The following is a 19,298-nucleotide window of genomic DNA, read 5'->3' as shown; positions in this document are numbered from 1 at the left end:
TTTTAATCTTGTTGAAGTAGTGTTCTATATGCAACTTCTGTCTTTAATATTTTGTATTCCTCCATAATGATCCACAGTCAACTGCTTACTTTCAAAGTCGGAGAGCTCCAATCCTCAGAATTCGTTATTTTATCAATCTATAGGAATCAGCACTGTGACTTTTCTTAAATGTCTTAGTCATTGAGTCTCAACACAAGTGGCATGCAGTCAGTGTAGGGAACTATACAGAATTAGCTTGATATCCTTCTTCTTGCAAGATAATAACTTATTCATTCTGTTTATTGTTGTTAAATAAATTGTTTGAGCCAGATTGGAAATGTATTTCATGCATTCGGTACTGGTGCCCAAATCCATCAGATCATACTGCTTTTAATTTTTCCCATTAATTGAAAATGATTTTCTCATTTTACCACTTACCCATTCATGTCCAAGTTACTTCCCCTTTGGACAGATAATTTACACTTCCATGACTGCACTATGCCAAACTCTGCATTGTGTTTGAGAAGGAATATTCTTGTTATGAATTGGTGCATTATTCAACAGTCTACTGTAGATGAAAACTATCAACATTAGGAGGGTGAAGGTAGCAGAGATGAATCAAACACTGGGGTTGTAATTTAACCTAGGGTTGGATCAGAGACGTGTTACAGAGTCACAGAGATGCACAGCACAGAAACAGATCTTTCAGTCCAACTGTCCATGTTGACTAGATCTCCTGAATTAATCTTGACCTATTTGTCTGAATTTGGCCCATATCTCTCCAAAACCTTCCTATTTATTTATCTTCCAGGTGACTTATAACTGTAATTGTTCCAGCCTCCACCATCTCCTCTGGCATCTTGTTGCATTCATGCACCACTGTCTGTGTGAAAAAGTTTCACTTAGGTCCCTTTTAAATATTTCACCTCTCACCTTAACCCTGTAGTTGTGGACTCCCCTGCCCTGGGGAAAAGATCTTGGCTATTCACCTTATCCATGGCCCTCATGATTTTATAAACTTCTCTAAGGTCACCCCTCAGCCTGCAAAGCTCCAAGGAAAATAGCCCCAGCCTATTCAGCCTCTCCCTATAGATCAAACCCTCTAACCCTGGCAACATCCTTGTAAATCTTTTCTGAACGCTGCCAACGGCTTTTTCTTAAAAAGAGTCGGGAAGGATGCACCAATTGCGGAGTCCAAACACAATCTACCCCTCACCCTGACTTGGCTCCAACATAACTAGCATAATAAAACATTGAATTTTCTGAATCATTGTAGTGAAATGCAAAAAAAAAGTATACAAGTAGCACCTGCTATCCAAAAGTACAGCGTTCCCAGGAAGCCTTTTGTGAGGCCGAAAACGGCATAAAGCAAAGGTGCGTGATTTATATTGGAAAACATATCGCCGTTTTTCGTAAAAGCAAAAATCCTCTTCGGATTTATGAAAACAGGTACTAATGTAGGCCTTTCATAAAAGCAAAATTGCATGAAGCAAATGTTCAAAAAGTGGGGGATACGTGTACCTTAAGTAGAACTGTTGACAATATTGACAAACATTCCTGGTCCTCAATCAAACAGACAATTCCTCTTTCACTTTCAAACTTTAAATTTTCTACACTGAACATCCCTACTTCATCCAAATCTTACTCTGTTTGTCCATCTTTTACCTGCATTCTCACTGAAATCAGTCCTGTTCAGGTTCCAGCATCTGCAGTAATTTGCTCCTACATTTTGCTTCTTAATCCCTTTCTTTGCAATCTATTCCAACTTCTTTCTCACAACATCAGAGGTCTGTTTCCATGCTGTACATCTCTATGACTCTATGACTTTATCTATGAGATGTCACTGCTACTATCGTCCTGATGTCCACTTTCAATCTATAAACTACTAAAACAATTAGTTAATTGCTAGTTCTCCTTTTTCTTGGTGTTTCATTGTTGTTTTATCAATGAAAGGTAAAAGACCAATGCTACATTATTTAACACACCCACAATGCTAATGAGTTCTCATTTGAGGACAATCAGTCTGTGAGTGCATTGTCCATATCACTCATGCCATGGTCATTCCATTAGTCAGAGCAATTATTGATCTGGTGGCATTTACAGACTTGGGCAGTAAAGGGCAGAAAAAAAACAGCCCCAAATACTTGCATTGTTATAGCAATTTTCACAACCTCAGGGTGTTCCAAAGAGCTTAACAGCAAAGTAACTTTGAACTGTAGTCATGAGACAACAATCGACCTACTATTTTTCTGTGGTGGAATGCAAAATGTTCAGAAGGAAAAGGGAAGAAAGAACTTACATTTAAGCAGCAACTTTCATCACCTCAGGCTGAACCAAAAAAAATTTACAACTGAAGAAGTAACTTTGATAACTGGATGCTGTTACAATGTAGGAACACATGGGAGCCAATTTGGAAGAACGCAATTTTAGATCTGAAGGCCGAGTATTAACTGTGGTTCAATTTATGGCATTCTGACTCGGCTTTAGCTTCACACTCCAGATTACAGACCACTAAATTCAGACTGATATTCAAAAAAACAAAAGCCAGTTGCATCTAGCAAGACAAGGGCAACAGATAGATTGGAACACCACTGCCTGCAAGTTCCCCTCCATGCCAATCACTCTCCTAACATAGAAAACTATTACTATTCCTTCAGTGTTGTTAGGTCAAAATCGTTATGGCTTTTTGGATCGACCTGCAACATATAGACTGCAGCAATTCAAGAAGACAACTCACCCACCTTCTAAAAGCACAACTAGGGATCAGTAATAAATGTTAAGTTGGTCAATAATACCCACATCGTATAACCGAATTGAAAAAAAATCCAGTACAATACTGAGTGTTTCACTTTTCGAGGTGCTATCTTTTGGATGAGACATTAAATAAGATTCTACTCCTAACCCTTTCTATCTAATATAAAACATTCCTTGGTGCTATTTTACGAAGAACTAAGGAGGTCTCCTGATGTCTTGGCCAATATTAATCTCTCAAATTACATCACTAATACAGGTTTAACTGATCATTATCACATTGTTGTTTGTGGGAGTTTACAGTATGCCAATTGGCTGCTATGTGTCCAACATTACAACTGTGACGACACTTCAAAAATATTGAATTAGCTGTAAAACACTTTGGGAAGTTCTGAAGTCATGAAAGGCACTTAATCGTTACCAAATATAATTTAGAAAAGAGAACAGATCAACATGAAGGTGATTGAATAAAACATAATCAACATTACAAAACAAAAAATGAAGACATACTGACAGGAAAAGGGAGAAGAGGCAGAGGCATTTATGCCATTTTTTTCAAGAAGGTCAATTCACTGGGGACTGCCCTGCCCTTCAACCACAATTTGCACGGAAGGAGCAATGCAATAATGAAAAGAATGAAGGAAATCACAATGAAGAGAAACTCTGGAGAAATTCACCTAAATGTCTGGTTTTGTATTGTAAGATAAAGAGTACAGTAATATAATTTCTAGCAGGTATATTAAAATGTTCATGTTTATTTCAGCAGTGTGTGATTCAGAATTGCATAACTTTTACAATGCAGAGAGAGGCCATTTGGTCCATTGTGCCTGCAGCAGCTCTTCAAACTAGAATCATTAGCTCCTGCATTTTCCCATTCCCTTGCACACTATTTCTACTAAAATGTCATCCAATGCACTCTTGAATGTCTCAATTAAATTCGCCTTCACCGCATTTCCAGACACTGCATTCCAAAACATAATTACTCACAGAGTGAAAATGTTTTTCTTGCATCACCCTTACTTCTTTTTGTCTGTCACTTTACATCTATGCCCTCTTATTTTTGTTCCTTCTATTAGTGGGAACAGCTTCTCCATATCAATACTATCCAGTCTGCTGGAACTATTGTAAATTGCTTTTGCGCACTGCCCAATACAATTCTATCTTTCCTCCAATGTGGCATGCACAACTGCCCACAACACACTAGCTAAGACCTAACAAGAGTCTTATACAAGTTCATCATCATCCCCTTGCTCATGTACTCAATGACCAATGAAAATGAGGACACCCTCTGCTCTATTAACCATTCGCCCTACCTGTCCTGCCACTTTCAATGATATGTGTGCATATACACCCACGTCCTCTGCTTCTGAATCCTTTTTAAAATCATAATCCCTATTTTATATTGTCTTTCAGTGTTGTTTCTACAAAATGTTCCCCTCACATTCCTCTGTACTGAACCTCAGGATGTCCATTTGCATTGGTTTTTCTTACTTTGGATTGTTGCATGTCATTCTCTATCACCATCCTGAATCTTATGATACAATGATCTCCTGAATGTCTATTACATGTTGCCCCACTGACATTTGATCCACTTGGCCCACCTCATTTCCAAGCACTTGGTCCATTAATGCATTGTTTATTGTTGCCCTGCACACATATTGCCATAGGAAATTCTCCTGAACATGAAGTAGGAACACTTCCACTTTTGAAATTCTCATTCCTGTGTTCATTTCTCTCATTTTGCACCATCACAGAGTCCTCCTTCATCTCTCCAACCTACCTTTTTTTTGTATTTCTCCAATTCTGAGCTATCATTCTTTCTTGATTTGCTTCCATTGGCAGTAATGCCTTTAGCTGTCTTGGCACTAAGCTCACGAATTTCCTCCCTAAACATGTCTATCCTCTTTTAAAACACTCATTAATCATGGCTAATAGTTCAATGCAGTCCTGAGGGCCTGTTGTACTGTTACAGGTACTGTCTTCTGAATGACGTGCTAAAATGAAGTGACATCTGCTTGTTTGGGTGGATGTAAAGGTTACACAACACACTATTTCAGAGAAGAGCAGCAAAGTTAGCCCTGGCATCCTAACAAATATTTGTCCCTCATTCAACGTCACAAAAGAAGATTGTATGGACATTGTTATATTGCTGTTTATGGGAGCTTGCCAAATTCAAAGTGGCTGCTGAGTTTGCTTGGCTCGAATGAACTCCAGTGATCTTCAAAAGCATGATCTGAATGCAAGTCTTTCTTTCTTCAAAATCAATTTTTTTGATCAAGTTTTAGGTTATTACCTCAATGACCCATGAAGATGATATCAAATTTTGAGTGGTGATAATGCTCTTGTGAAGTTCCAGACAGTATTTCACTACAATAAAAGACATTACATAAATGCAACCTGTTGTTGTTATTTACTCAAATTCATTGCACTTGACTTATAATGTGGTGTGTTTTAATTCAATACACATGATTTACACTGCATCTAATTCATTGCATGTAGTTTACAGGATGCATTTTAATTCAATGCACATGGTTTTCACCATGTATTTTAATTCACTACATGTAGTTACACCACATATGTTAATTAAGGGCACACCATTTACAACAGGAATTTAAATTCACTACACGCGGTTTTACACCATGCGTTCAATTTACAACACACGGTTTACACTGTCCTTTAATGCAGCACAGTTGAAAATCTGGCAATAAACCGAATTAACAGCTGTCACGCAAACGGGATATCAGAGACACACAAATGGCAAATTCTGTCAGGGTTACATGTACGTCTGGAGCCAGTCAAGTGAACTGAAGTGGCATTAACAAATTCCTGGACTTGAAAGAGGGCAGACTGTGACATGTTGCTTGTGCTGGTTGGTAAATAAAAGGATACTAAAACTGACTAGTGAGAAACGCTCGGCTGAAAGTCAAGCTAATGAGTGAAGAGGTGTTTGCATGGGAGATGTGATAAGCTGTTGCTGCCGGCATGATACAAAACTCCCATCACCTTCCCACTGGTTCACACGTCTGGTCAGTATCTGTGCTTTGCTATTCCTCACAGGAGAGGTAGATAGCTGCTGCACTGTGACATAATGGAACTTAAATGTACTTGCCCCAATTGAGCACCAAATTACTAAAAGGTGAACAAAGGTTTGTAGGCATCATTGAGCCAAGGTGTTAAGTTCCCCTTTCAGTGTTACCTTATCCTTTGCCATCACTGCTCTTTCACCATCTTTCAATGTCCATGTGCACCTCTGAAAAAAGGGGCATCTCAGCCTTGTGCTTCTGCCATATTCCCAAATGCACCATTTAGCAGGCTTGAGTAGGTCATGTTGTTTGTGCTTTCTACATAAAAGTCAAATAAAACCCACCTAAGGAGCCATATTCTCTTATAATCACCTCTTATATCACCTCTTCAACCCACTCTTTGCAATATGATAAAATTCAGAATGGAACAGTTTTCTATTAATGTAATCTAGTTAAGGAAAATAGATTTTACATTCTATCTTCCAGGAAGCAGAAACAAAAAATATTTAGAATGATTTAGACAGGAAACTATACAATAGAAGCCCCCATTGTAATGAAATAGCAATCTATTTTAAATACGACAACAGTGTAGAATGTCCATAGAGTGGCGATGGAACCACTTAGTCTAAGATCAAGTATCCATTTCAGTTTTCGGTTTCCCCAAAGCAATGCATATCTTGGTTATTTCTATTTGGGGTCAGGAAGGCAGATAAACATGATTGTATCATTAATCCATAAAGGCCGATGAATTACAAAATAATAGCTTGTTGAAGCTGGATTTACCAAGGATCAAAAATATCTAATCTGTAACTAAAGTAGCTGGAGTGAAACAGATGCCAAGCTCTGGATTTCCCTTCAGCAGCCTCTCTACCGTGCTGATACTTTTATCATAAAGCTTCGACAAAGAGTAGATTTTAAGGAACATCTTAAAAGAGTACTGTCACCCTAATATCTCCTGATCATTGATAAATTTTGATTGGTCATATATCAGTGAAACACTTTGGTACAATCTGAAGAGGTGCTATACAATACATGCTGTCATTGCTGGAAAGAATCATGGAGTCCCTACAGTATGGAAGCACGCCATTCAGCCCATCCAGACTACCCCAACACTCCAAACAGTAACTTACCCAAACCCATCCCCCTACTCTATCTCCATAACCCTGCAATTCCCAGGGCTAACCCACCTAAGCTAGACATCCCTGGACACTATGGGCATTTTAGTACAGCCAATCCACCTAACCTGCACATCGTGGGAGGAAACCGGAGCACCCAGAGGAAACCCATGCAGACATGAGGAGAATGGGCAAATTACACACAGACAGTTGCCCAAGGATGGAATCAAACCTGGGTTCCTGGTGCTGTGAAGCAGCAGTGGTAAACCTCCGGACCACTTTGCTGCCAATGGCTAATGAAAAGTCTTAACATTGGTTTTAGGAGGCCATCAAGACACTCAGCTGCCTTGAGATGCCAGGTCTAAAACTTCATTTGAAGCTTGGAGGAACAGCAATGTCTCTTTCCATCTCAAGATTAGGCCCAGCAACTACAAACACACTCATCATTACCCCGTTCCACCTCCACCAATTTTACTGTCCACCCTCTTTGCCACCCAAAAAGATGGAAAACATACCACTGATTAGAACAACAATTATTTTCCTGTAGTGTACTGATGTATTAAACAAAGCAAACCTATTGGCAACACTGATATATATGTTTAGAGCAATTATGGCTCACAATTTCCAAAGTTACTGCTTTGCCAAACATTTAGGTTCTTGTTTATTTGGCTGTAATGGTGACAATGTACAGCATTAATGAGATAGCTGGTGTACAGTTAATGCTTAAAGATGAATAATTACTTTGTCAATATTTTGTTTTAATCAGGATTATCCTTATAAAGCAATCAAAAATAGGCAATTTGCATAATGCTGCTATAAATCCCAGTTCATTCAGCAAAACAATCTAACCAAGGAGAGCAAAAATCATAATAAAACTATTGAGTTTGCATTAATATCAGAGATGCAAATGCTCAGCCCTGAAGTCACCAGCTGTCTGCAAGTTAAATGTGTTGAATGGTTTTAAAAATTTGATTTGAAAAACCTCTGTGCTACTTGTCCAATATTATAAGCACTAAGCTGCCTTACTCCAATTAGCACATGATTAGATGTGACATTAGCTTGGTAAGAGAAAGGGATCTGGGGAATAATTGGATAGTTCTCTGAAAGAGCTGGTGCATATGCAATGGGCCAAATGGCCAACTCTTGTGCTGTATTGCTTTATGCTTGGATTGAAAACTCCAAATAGAAACAGAATGTAGGTTGGTAGCTTTGAATTCAGTACTTCCGTGGGGGTGGCAACACTTGAGGTGTGGTTAAAATAATTTCTAATTTGCTAATTTTATGGCCAGCAATAAAAATGGAAAGAAAATAAATCATATGTGCCCCTCAAAAGACCAATGTGTTCCATCTTTCTTTACTGTTCTGTGAATATCTGCTACACTCCCTACCCATTAAGTTTTATTGCTAGTGTTCAGCAATTCCCTCATGCCATTGGCATGACAGATGCAGTTCCATAAAATTAGATCCCAACGATCCCAAATGAATTTAATTTCCATTGTGTTTATACAACTCCTTCAACAGCAGTTGGCTCTGATGCTTGATCTTCTAACATGACAGAAAGTACATTGCATTCAAATCAGGTCAGTCTTTCCTTTGATCTTTTTTGCTTAGACAAAGAGGTAATGCCACTTTTTTTGAGGGTATATGAAAGCCTGCGATATGTGTCAGTAATTTACTAAAGTGACCAGATCAAAATGTGAAGTAATTACGTGGGCACGGAATAGACTACAAAGTATGAAGTCCTTGAATTTCCTAATCAACTGAACATCTGAAGGATCAGCAGGACTCCACACAAATACTTCGAGGGTCTGAGCAACATGTTAACATAGGCAAGAACATGTACTGCATGAAAAGTAGAGAAAAAGTAATGTCGCTAATAAACAATAATTAGAAAGGAACAGAAAGCAAAGTTTAGACTTTTTTTAACAAAAACAAAATGAATAAGCAGCAACAAAAACACAAAATACACAAACTGTAATTTAAACAATGGCATAAAATGAATTTAATGATCAGGCTATACTTTATTTAGTACAGAAATCTGCAACCACAATATGTGCATACAGTTTTAAATATAATAATGGTAAAAACAGCAATAAAATAAATACATGTGTATAATAATCAGATATATTTAAATATACATTGTGATTCAAGCCAAAGTCTGTGAATACTGCATAATAATATTTATAGATTCGCCCTTTCCAACACTGACATGGCTATCTGACCCTTCTCAGTGGGTCCCAAAAGACCAGTGCTTTCAGATGCTGCAAAATGTGTGGTGCCTGATTACTGATAAGCACTTCGGTAAAATATTTCCAGCCACTCAGTGTGACTCAGCTTAAGAGAGAAAAACTGGCTTAGAATACCCAAGAGCCAGGATTGGCGGCCAGTTTCATTTTTCCCTGCTCAAGCAGAGCTGAGAAGCTGCTGCTTAGATCTTCTCCTTGGGTACATTCCTGCTGAGCTCCATTAATCCTCCCACAATCCTATGGTTCTGTTATGAACAGAATCACTGATTAATATGATTTAGAGAACTCCCTTACTCTATGAAGAGCAGATTTTAAAAAGGATGTTTGCTCTTGCTTGGCTTTATTTTTACGAGAACAGCAGTTGAACACTCGCCCATAATGTTTCAGCAAAGGCTGCATGTGCAAATAAAATACTTGGCAAACCCGGTGGATAATATTACACCAGCATATTCAGAAACACATCCAATTGCATAACGGAGTTGTATATTTCGACTATTCATCAAGCAAGTTACTGTATTCACCAAGGCCATGGCAATATTGATACAGTTCTGCATTGATGCTAGAGGTGCTGCATCTTCAAGAGAAACATCTTGGCAGAAGAATGAGTGATTTCAGTTCCCACATCATTTTTCCTGACAAAAAAATCAGGGGTATTGATTTAAACAGAGTAGGCATCAATTCATTGTCTCAAGGATGTCCCCTATAAAGACATGTCCCAATTAACCACGTCCCATAATCTTAAACGTGAGCAGCTGTTCCCATTATCACATTCACTGGATAAATCTCTGTTTAGAGAGGCAACATTCCAATTACAGATGAAGCCAAGGCATGTACACTATGTTTTCAGATATCTTTTCAACATACTGGTCATGAATTTCTCCGACACTTTAACTGTGTACTTGGTGAATTTCAAGATGGGCAAGCGTCGGATGAGAGCCATCTTAACCCCTTTCAGAACAGACTTTTGCTCAGTTTTAACCATAATAAGTTTCCATCTCATACTTTTGGGAATACTGTGCGGAATTCTGCAAAAGAATAGAGCCCAATATTACTCTAATTATAGATTACTTTGAAATAACTTGTTATTACACAAAAGAAAGCAGCCCTCACCTGATTTTGATTTTTGCCTTAATTCTTAATTAAAAGAAGCAGCAATTCAGATCCAGTCTACCTGATCATTCCCTGCCTGTTGCATGTGTCCGATTTAACTGATGCATAAATGCTACTTTTCTCAAATGAAGGCTACAATGACAATGCTTCACAAATACAAAATCTTAATTCTTAATTTATGTTGGAAAGATGAACTCCTGTCTGTAGCACATTAAAGCAGATGCCTTGGGAAGAGAGAATGGCTCAAGGTAATTCTGCCGTGATTACATAAAATTCCCTTGAAGTAATAGTGCAACTGGTTTTTATAGCATTGCCAGAAGATTTATTCAGTCCACCCTCTTGCTCCTACAGATATATTCTTGCTGCTTCACCACTGATCATAACCATCAGTGGTGTCTCATCCTGTCATTTCATTTTGGTAATTTGGCACCTAAAGATAATGTTGCAATAGCTGATGGAACAGAAATCCAATTTGGCATTCATTCCATGTAGCAGAAATGATCTGAAAGGAGAACATCACTATTCCTAGTGCAGAGGTAGCAGGTGTAATTTCCTAACTAATCCAACTTAAAATTGGTGAGATTTCACATTGAAATGTACTTCCATACGTGCTTCTTAAATTGTTGAAGACATGTCTCAGTCATAACATGTCTCAGTCTACAGTCTGTTGGCCAAAATAAACTGCTCATATGGGTAATCCTAACAAAGATCAGCCTATGACTGTGAAAAGCACTCTATGTTGGTTTGCGTTTCATTTGCTCAACTTGTGGCAATAATCCTTGTTGCCTTTTTTGTACATGTATTGGCCAAAAAGCAGTGAGTTTTATCAGTAGTAACATTGACAAAACTAGCTCTTTAAAAATGCAGAACTATCAAATTTAACATTCACTTTTAAGTACCCTTGAACTACAGAAATCAAAACTGAATGACATGTTGAAAGATTCCAACAAATAATTTACTATTTTAAAATTACTTAATTCTAATGATCTAATAATTCTATTTTCTTCAAATAGATTCTTTTCATTCATACAATGTATAGTTAAAATATATAAATAATTTGATCTTTAAGACAGCCAGAAATATCTGAATCATCAGACGTAGGCTGGCCTATGATCCCAAAAATGCAACATGCCCAATAAAAGAGTTATAACTTTCAAGAAATTTCAGGAATAAAAAATCCTGATAGCTGGATTATGCTACTAAAAATGCCACAATCCTCAAAATAGTCAAACAACCCTAGTTGTGGCTGTAATAACATATACACATTTCACCCTTCTCCCAATATGTCCAATGAAGATAACAATATGTGCATTAACAAGCATCACAAATTTAAAATATAAGTCAGATAGCATTAGCAGTCTTTGGAAATAGTCATATTGGCCAAGACTTCTACAAAGATATAGTTTAGGGTGATGAAGGGGTAACTGGTTTTCAGTTTCCAGTTTACTTTGCAACTCATATAGAAAGTATTTAACAAATTAACTCATGCAGTTTTTGCAAACTTGTATCCTGTTCTGCTTCATCTACCATTGTGCATTACGTCTTTGAAAACAAATCTCATTTTATAAACCATATCTTTTATCAAATTATTAGTTGCATTTTTGATTGAAAGTTTGACATATGTCTTATTTCTAAGTAATGGTCACCACACGCTGAGTCAATGAGCAGGCAGTACTGCAATGTCCTAACACAGAGTAGTACAGGGATAAATACTGTACAGACAATAAAACATCTTTGAAACACAAGCACATTGCAATTTCTTTGTTTCTGTTGACTAAATTAACTACTTCTGTTACAAATTTTCCAACTACTAACATTTATTTTGTTTAGTTAGCAGAAATCTGTGCTATCTATTCAGAAATCTTTTGACAGAGACCAAACAATTGAAATGCTTGACCTCAATGACTGAACTGAAAAATCTCTGCACTGACTTTCACTTTTCAGTGCAAAAACCTGTCTTTTGTGAATACAAACACTCCACCAAAAGAAGAAAAGTAAGTGTTTCAATGAAATTTTTGGCTTTATGGCTGTGTTGTCAGAGAAATGATTCTGGGATGTATCTGTGCATTTTGTACACGAATACAGACTCTCACTCACTCTCTTTTTCCCCATCACAATCTAGCTATTTTTTCTTAGATGTTATGTCTATGAACCTTACACCACACAATAGAAACTGAACATGTAATATGCGTGTTTTGGCTGCAGATAATAAGCACATTCCGTGTGACTGAGCCAAATTGTATCAATATTTACTGCTTAAAGATGATCAATCATTGACATAAGGTAATAGCATTATATTGGACCACAATCAGACCTTGAATATATTGCGCATTCTTGCATTTTCAATCGATTTTGAAAATCAATTGTTAATATTGTTTCCAAATCTTGCTTACTTCATATCACATGGCTGTAGATGAAATAACACATAGCATGGCATGAAGAAACAGCAGTGCATGGGGTTCCTCATATGATCGAAACATCTCTATAACTACAAATAAAATAACTGTACTGGTAAACTCAATGCTCAATGCATGGTACAGTACAACAAACGATATGAAATAATTCAGAAAAGACTCAATGTGCGCCTAAAGTGTAGTATTCCCCTTTATTCTCTCAACTTACAGTAACTGACAAAATAATTAGACGTGGTTTTCTAATTGAGAAGCATTTATCTGCAATGCTTCACTTCTTGCACTCGGTTATTGTTTTCCTGGGTCATTACATATGTTTCAAAGTTCATCGCTAAACAAAACTACAGGTGTACTAATGTTCATCTGCAGATAATCATCAAACTACAACTGTCTGGTGCTTTCCAGTATAATCATTACTAGGCAACAGCTTTTCTTCCTTGCACCTTCCCCCACCATCTAGACTGCAGTTGGGCATCTTGCCACTCGCGAGCAGAAAGTGCTCCAGTGCCATCTACAGGCCACGCTTTGTTTTCCTCATTTTTGGTACAATCAAATAATTTCAAATCGGCTTAATTTAGATCTTTATTAGTGAGAAATTAATAGGCCTACACAAACAAATATTTGGCATGACAACATAATAACTTTGTTGATTTTCTAACCATTCTATAGTTTGGGTACTTGTGATAGTTCTTTTCGGGAAAGTTGAATTTGAAATAGAACCACTTCTACAGTTTTCTTCAGATCACTGCTGTGTTTTGCCCTTGTTTGTACTGGGAAATATACAATTAGAAGAGCTAGTGATAGACTAGTAAAAGCGTTCAGTTACCTGTCTGGTGTGCAATGGGCCCTTTGTCTTGAAGCCTCCTTGGGAGCTACACTCTGAGGCACTGAAGTGGTCTGAACTAGTGGAAGAGCGCTTCGACAGGGTGTCACAACCCCCAACGAAGGTGTTGTCCAAAGGGAGCTCCTGAATCACGTGATGCTTTTTCGCAGAAATAGGGGTGTCTGGCTTCAGGTGAAAAGAGGGCTGCGGAGAGCCAGATTTGTAATGCCTTGCTAGGTCTGGGCTGTTGGGCTTAAATGTAGTTGGTGGTGTGCTGCCCCAGTCAAACCGTCCTATCGTCTGCTCTTCCAGCTCAGCTGGAAGGGTAATGGTTCCATTGATGGGCTCATGGGCAGGATCATCAGGTTTGGATTCCTCGATGGTGACAAAGTTTAGAAGAGAACTCTTCGGAGATTTTCTTTTCTTCCTTTTCTTCTTTTTGTTCTGCTTACACTCCTGATTAGGAGACATCCATTCAGCACCCTGTTTGTTCCTTTGTGTTGCCTTGAACCTTGAGGACTGCCGGCACCGCACCAATATTGTAACAAAGATGACCACAATCACCACCATGGCTCCCGCCACTATGGCGATCATTATGGTAAGGTAATCCTCATTTTGCCAGGGCTGGGTGCCATCTCCAATGTTCTTATCTAGTGGAGTCTCCATTGTCCTCCGTATTAACTCATAGACGTAACTAGCATTGTTTACAGTGTCATTTACATACAAGTAGACAAGCACAAGGGTGTGCAAGGGTTTCGGATAACCTAGATCGCTGATGTTCACAACCAGACGGTGCAAGCCCTGGTCGACAGCAGTTGGTTTCTCCTCCAAGGTGATATTACCAGTCACAGGGTCAATTCGAAACAAACCCTTGTTATTTCCGCTAACAATGCTGTATTTGAGCTCAGCATTCATACCTGTATCAACATCCACAGCAAATACTTCTGCCACCACGGAACCAGGTATAGCAGACAGGGGTACTAGTTTGAATGAAGAGTTAGAAGGTGGATAGATTACAACGGGACTGTTATCATTGACATCGATGACATTGATTGTGACTTTAGCAATGGAAGTGCGGACTGGTCTCCCCCTGTCTACAGCTTTAACTTCAAAAGTGTAGGAGCTTTGCTGTTCTCTGTCAAAAGAGACGTTAGACCTTATCACACCACTCAGTGGGTCTAGAATGAAATTCGCATTGTCTCCGACGACAGAAGCCATCACCTCTGCATTGGCCCCTGCATCCAGATCGGTGACAGTAATCACTCCCACAGTGCTGTACTTTGGTAAGTTCTCAGACACAAAGAACTGGAAGTGGTTATGGGTGAACTTGGGGTTATTGTCGTTCTCGTCCAGCACCGTGACGATCACGGCAGCTTGGCTCTGCAGCGGGGGGTTGCCGCTGTCCCTGGCGGTCACCGTGAAAATGTAACGCTCCTGCTCCTCCCGGTCGAAGACCCGTGAGGCGGTCAGGACGCCCGTCTTGCGGTCCAGGTCGAAGAAGGAGGCGTTGGGCCCCAGCTGGTAGACGATCTCGGCGTTCTTGCCGCTGTCGTCGTCTGTGGCGCTGATGGTGGTCAGGTAGAGGCCGCGGTGGTTGTTCTCGGGCACGGCCAGCTCGATGACGGGCTGGCTGAAGACCGGCGGGTTGTCGTTCTCGTCCTCCAGCCTCACCCGGACCAGGGCGCTCTGATTAAGGCTGGGCTTGCCCGCGTCCGATGCCACGATCCTGAAGGCATACTGGTTGGTGCCCTCGTAGTCCAGGAAGGAGGAGGTCTCCAGCAGGTACTGGTTGTCGTAGACTGCCTTGAGGTGGAAGGGGACTTCCTTCTCGATGTAGCAGACCACCTTGCCGTTGACGTCGGTGTCCCTGTCGGAGACGGTGATGAGGGCGATCTTGGTGTTGACCGGGTCCTTCTCGGAGAGGTGCACGGTGCCGTTCACCGGGCTGATGATGTAGCGGATGTCGATGGCGGGCGGGTTATCGTTGACATCGGTGACATTGACGGTGACGGTGGCGCGGGCGGGGCTGGAGCTGCCGTCGGTGGCCAGCACGGTCATCTTGTGCAGCGAGACGTCCTCCCGGTCGAGCGGGCGCTGCACGGTGATGAGCCCCAGGCTCGGGTCCAGCGCGAAGGAGCGCCGCACCGCCGCCGGGGTCTGCGCGCTGAACAGGTACCGCAGCTCGGCGTTGGAGCCCACGTCCGCGTCGGTGGCGTGCAGCTGGATGACCGAGGTGCCCGGCGGCGAGTCCTCGGGCAACTGCACCTCCAGCTGGCTCTCCCGGAACACCGGGCGGTTGTCATTGACATCGCTGACGGTCACCTGCAGGATGGCGGTGCTGGACTTGGCAGGCACCCCGCCGTCCTCCACTTTGATCTTCATCACGTAGGTGTCCTTCTGCTCCCGGTCCAAGCCCCGCTGCACCACCAGCTGCGGCCACTTCTCGCCCTCGGGGCTCTCCACCACGTCCAGGCCGAGGACGCTCTGCCCGTCGAGCAGCTGGTAGCGCTGCACCCCGTTGGCGCCGGCGTCCGGGTCGCTGGCGGACGGCACCGGGAAGCGGCTGTTGGGCAGCGTGTTCTCCGGGATGGAGATGTTGATCACCGGCGAGGGGAACATGGGCGCGTTGTCGTTCACGTCGCGCACCACCAGCTTCACCTTGACCAACCTGAAGTGGTCGTTGGGCAGGATCACCACCTCGATCTCAAAGGAGCACTCGCCCGGCTCACCCTCGCCTCCTCCTCCTCCTCCCGGGCACAGCTTCTCCCGGTCCACCCGCTGCGAGCCCGTGTAGATGTCCCCGGTGCCGCTGGAGACCCGCAGCAGAGGCACCTCGCCCGCCTTGGACACCAGGCGGTAGATGAGGTCCGCTCCTCCACCCGCCGAGATGTTCAGGTCCCGCGGGATGCTGCCGATCAGAATGTTCTCCGGCAGCTCCTCCTGGATGGTGTAGACCAGCTCCTGAGCCAAGGCAGAGTCCACCGTCAGGCAGGCGAACAGGGCGAACAGCAGGTAGAAATCCCGCAGCTCCATCATTGAGCCGGCAACAAAAAAGGGGCAACACTTGGGTCACACACAATCCATACAAAAAAAAGAAACACACACACAAAAACAACCCCCTCTTATCCCTCTCTCTCTAGTGTTGCTGGAAAACAAAATTTCACTCTGTAACAATCCATCGATGCTGCAAGTTACTTTGCTTTTTTTTAAAAAAAAATTCTGCACGGAGAGGGAAGACCAGGCAGCGCAGATTGTGTCTTTTTTTTTCCTTTTTTTCTTCTCTTCCCAACCCCACCAACCTCCCTACCCCCCTCCCCCCACCCACCCTATCTCTGTCTCTCTCTCTCTCTGTGTGTGCCCTTCGCCTGCTCGGTGCAATATTTACGATGCACGGTGCACAAAACTGTCGGAGGACGCATGCAGTTCCCGGGCGGCGAAAGCAGCCTGCAGAATCTCCTTGGTACGGTTCAACCGCGTGAAAACCATCATCGTTCAATAAAACGGAGAAGGTTGGGGGGGGGGGGGAGTTAAAAGCGTAATCTCAGCAACCGAGCCGGCCGTAGTTTGCGATTATCCCACTGTTGCGACAGTTTGCATGGCAAGAGAAGTTGAGAGGGTACAGCAGACAGTAGACGGAACTGCAGGAGCTTTGCATTTTTTTTGCCCCCCCTCGCCGCTTTAAATCCAGTTTTCTTTTTTAAATGCTGGCTCTTCCTCTGCACCAATTGCCATTCCACTTTTTTTTTGGGGGGGTGGTCTTAAAGATGCAACGAAGTTAATAAAAAAAACGACGGAGCTGTAAGAGGATGCAGCAAGCAACACGAATTTGAATCACCTGTTCTCTTCCTGCGTTCCCTAAATCCTCCGTTCCTTTTCTCTCTCTCACACTCTCTCTCTCTCTCTCTCGTAGACACACATCCACGTCTCTCCACTGAATCTTCTCCCTAACTCTCGATCAGCCCAAGTGAGTATAGTCCTCCAGGTCCCGCCCCCGGGCCCTGCGCCCATTCGCTGCCCGCTGCCTGTCACTGGGGGCCGGGGATCCAACCCATTGGCTCCGGGAGCTGTCCATCATCCCCTTTAGCCTTGAAAGTTGTGCAGAATTCCTGATCAGCTGCAAGGCTGACGTCACCCACCGCCAGCAAGTGACTGGTGAGGGGCAGGATTTTAATCCCAGGCTCAGACAGACAGAGACACACACACACACACACATTGACTAACTCAATGCCAGCCTCTCCTCTTCCTGCTGCTGCTGCGCCCCTCGTTGCAGGTGGATTGAGTGCACACGGAAGAATTCACCCGAACACATGGCCCTCAACACACACCCACCCAAAAACCTGCCATTTAAGCAACTCCGTCCTTTAACCCACGCGGTTTGCAGATTGCACAGCACGGGTGTGCATCTGAGGAGGGACTGGATTCACAAGGGAGGTGCAGGTTGAGGTCTGGAGGGAATTTCTCGCGTAGAAAGCAGAGTTGTGTCGAACAATCTATTTCTGAGCTGCAAATTAGATGCAATCGATGCTACGCCGCACCATTTTAAAATATATACCCAATTAACAAGTGACATTTGAACATCAAACTGCAATGACAGGGGTTTTCAATTGGTAACGGTCTCACGCTAACACTCAGTAAAGGCAGTTTCTTTTCCCCCCTCCCCACCTTCAGGAAAGAATTCAGAGGGGTTTTGGTTTTTTTTATTCTTAATGAAGTGCGCAAAAATGAAAATACTCGCTGATCGAATTAAATTGCAATCACTTCATTGCACAAGTTACCTGGAGGAGAGCGATCAGCCAGCGGTGATGACTGTACTGAGCAGGAAAAGAACTTTCATTTATTCACTGAATCATTCTCATCAACTCCGTACGCGCGCCCAGAGTTTCGGCATTACCGCTTCAAAGCGCACGGACAATCGTACCCGAAAAGTCTCCTCGTCTTCCAGTAACAGACTTTGCACTTGACATTCTGCCTTCCTCCCACACTCTCTGTAATATAAATGAAGTTGGAATCGAACAGGCAGGAGAGAGAGAGAGAGAGGGGGAGAAGGAAGGGCTTGGAATCAGTATCCTCAAAGAGATGAAGGAGTAGTCGTTTTGAAATCGAGTCGATCCAGTAACCCCGATCTGAACTGTCTGGAATTATTATATTTACCCAGCATCGGAATTGCAATATTGTTTCAAAGCGCCGGGTCGGCAATTTGAAGCGATTTGCATCTGCCGAATAATTTGATTTGAGATAGAGGGTGAACACACTTTCATCAACGTGGAAAGTTTCAGTTCCAATTTGTAGCGCACAACTGCGAGCTGTGTAACCTAAAACTAGTTGTTTTTTTCTCTCTGTCTGGCGGGACATTGGTTTTATTTTATGTACAACTTAAAAGCTCAAGTACATCCAGTAAGATAAAAACGTTGCCCAAAAAGAAAAGGTTTGCGCGGTTTGTGGGGAGTTTTATTTTTCAAAAAATAACTTGTTCCAAGACATTTTTGAAATTGAAATGCATTGATCTATGAGGGACTAGGCCACAGTTCACAGGCTCCAAGCTGTAAATTACACTAAGGCTGTAATGTCTGTAGGGGGACAGTTCATTTATGATCCATTCAGAACCTACATCTCACAAGGAAATTGAGATGCCAGGCTGAACTATCTGTAGGTAGGAGACAGATCACCAGCATCCACTGCCCAATAAAAGCATAGGAGACAGAACAAACAAGGGGCTCAGTGAAAATTAAAGGGGTGCTCGCCGCAACAAACAAAAAAAATCTTTGATTTGAGTTTTTAAAATTCTAATATTTAAGTGGGAAATTCTCGCCTTTAAACAAAGCAATTCCATTGAAAGATAA

General features: G+C 41.9%; 1 protein-coding gene across 10 annotated transcripts in view; it reads right to left on the bottom strand.

The window, feature by feature from the left end:
• Positions 1-16,755, bottom strand: part of LOC140481574 (protocadherin-9) — a 713,749-nt gene extending 696,994 nt beyond the window's left edge. For 8 of the 10 annotated variants that reach the window (XM_072577994.1, XM_072577998.1, XM_072577999.1 and 5 more), the window contains exon 1: positions 13,462-16,755. In XM_072577994.1, coding sequence (XP_072434095.1) covers positions 13,462-16,494 — 3,033 coding nt within the window. In that variant the 5' untranslated portion in view covers positions 16,495-16,755. Of the gene's footprint in view, positions 1-8,863; positions 10,140-13,461 lie in introns of those variants that run through there. The other 2 variants (XM_072578001.1, XM_072578002.1) reach the window with 2 other exon arrangements.
• Between the last annotated feature and the right edge of the window lie 2,543 nt (positions 16,756-19,298).

This window comes from Chiloscyllium punctatum, chromosome 9, assembly GCF_047496795.1.
Source record: "Chiloscyllium punctatum isolate Juve2018m chromosome 9, sChiPun1.3, whole genome shotgun sequence".
Taxonomy (NCBI): domain Eukaryota; kingdom Metazoa; phylum Chordata; class Chondrichthyes; order Orectolobiformes; family Hemiscylliidae; genus Chiloscyllium; species Chiloscyllium punctatum.
The sequence above is the reverse complement of the archived record's forward strand: the minus strand, read 5'-3'. Positions and strand labels throughout refer to the sequence as shown.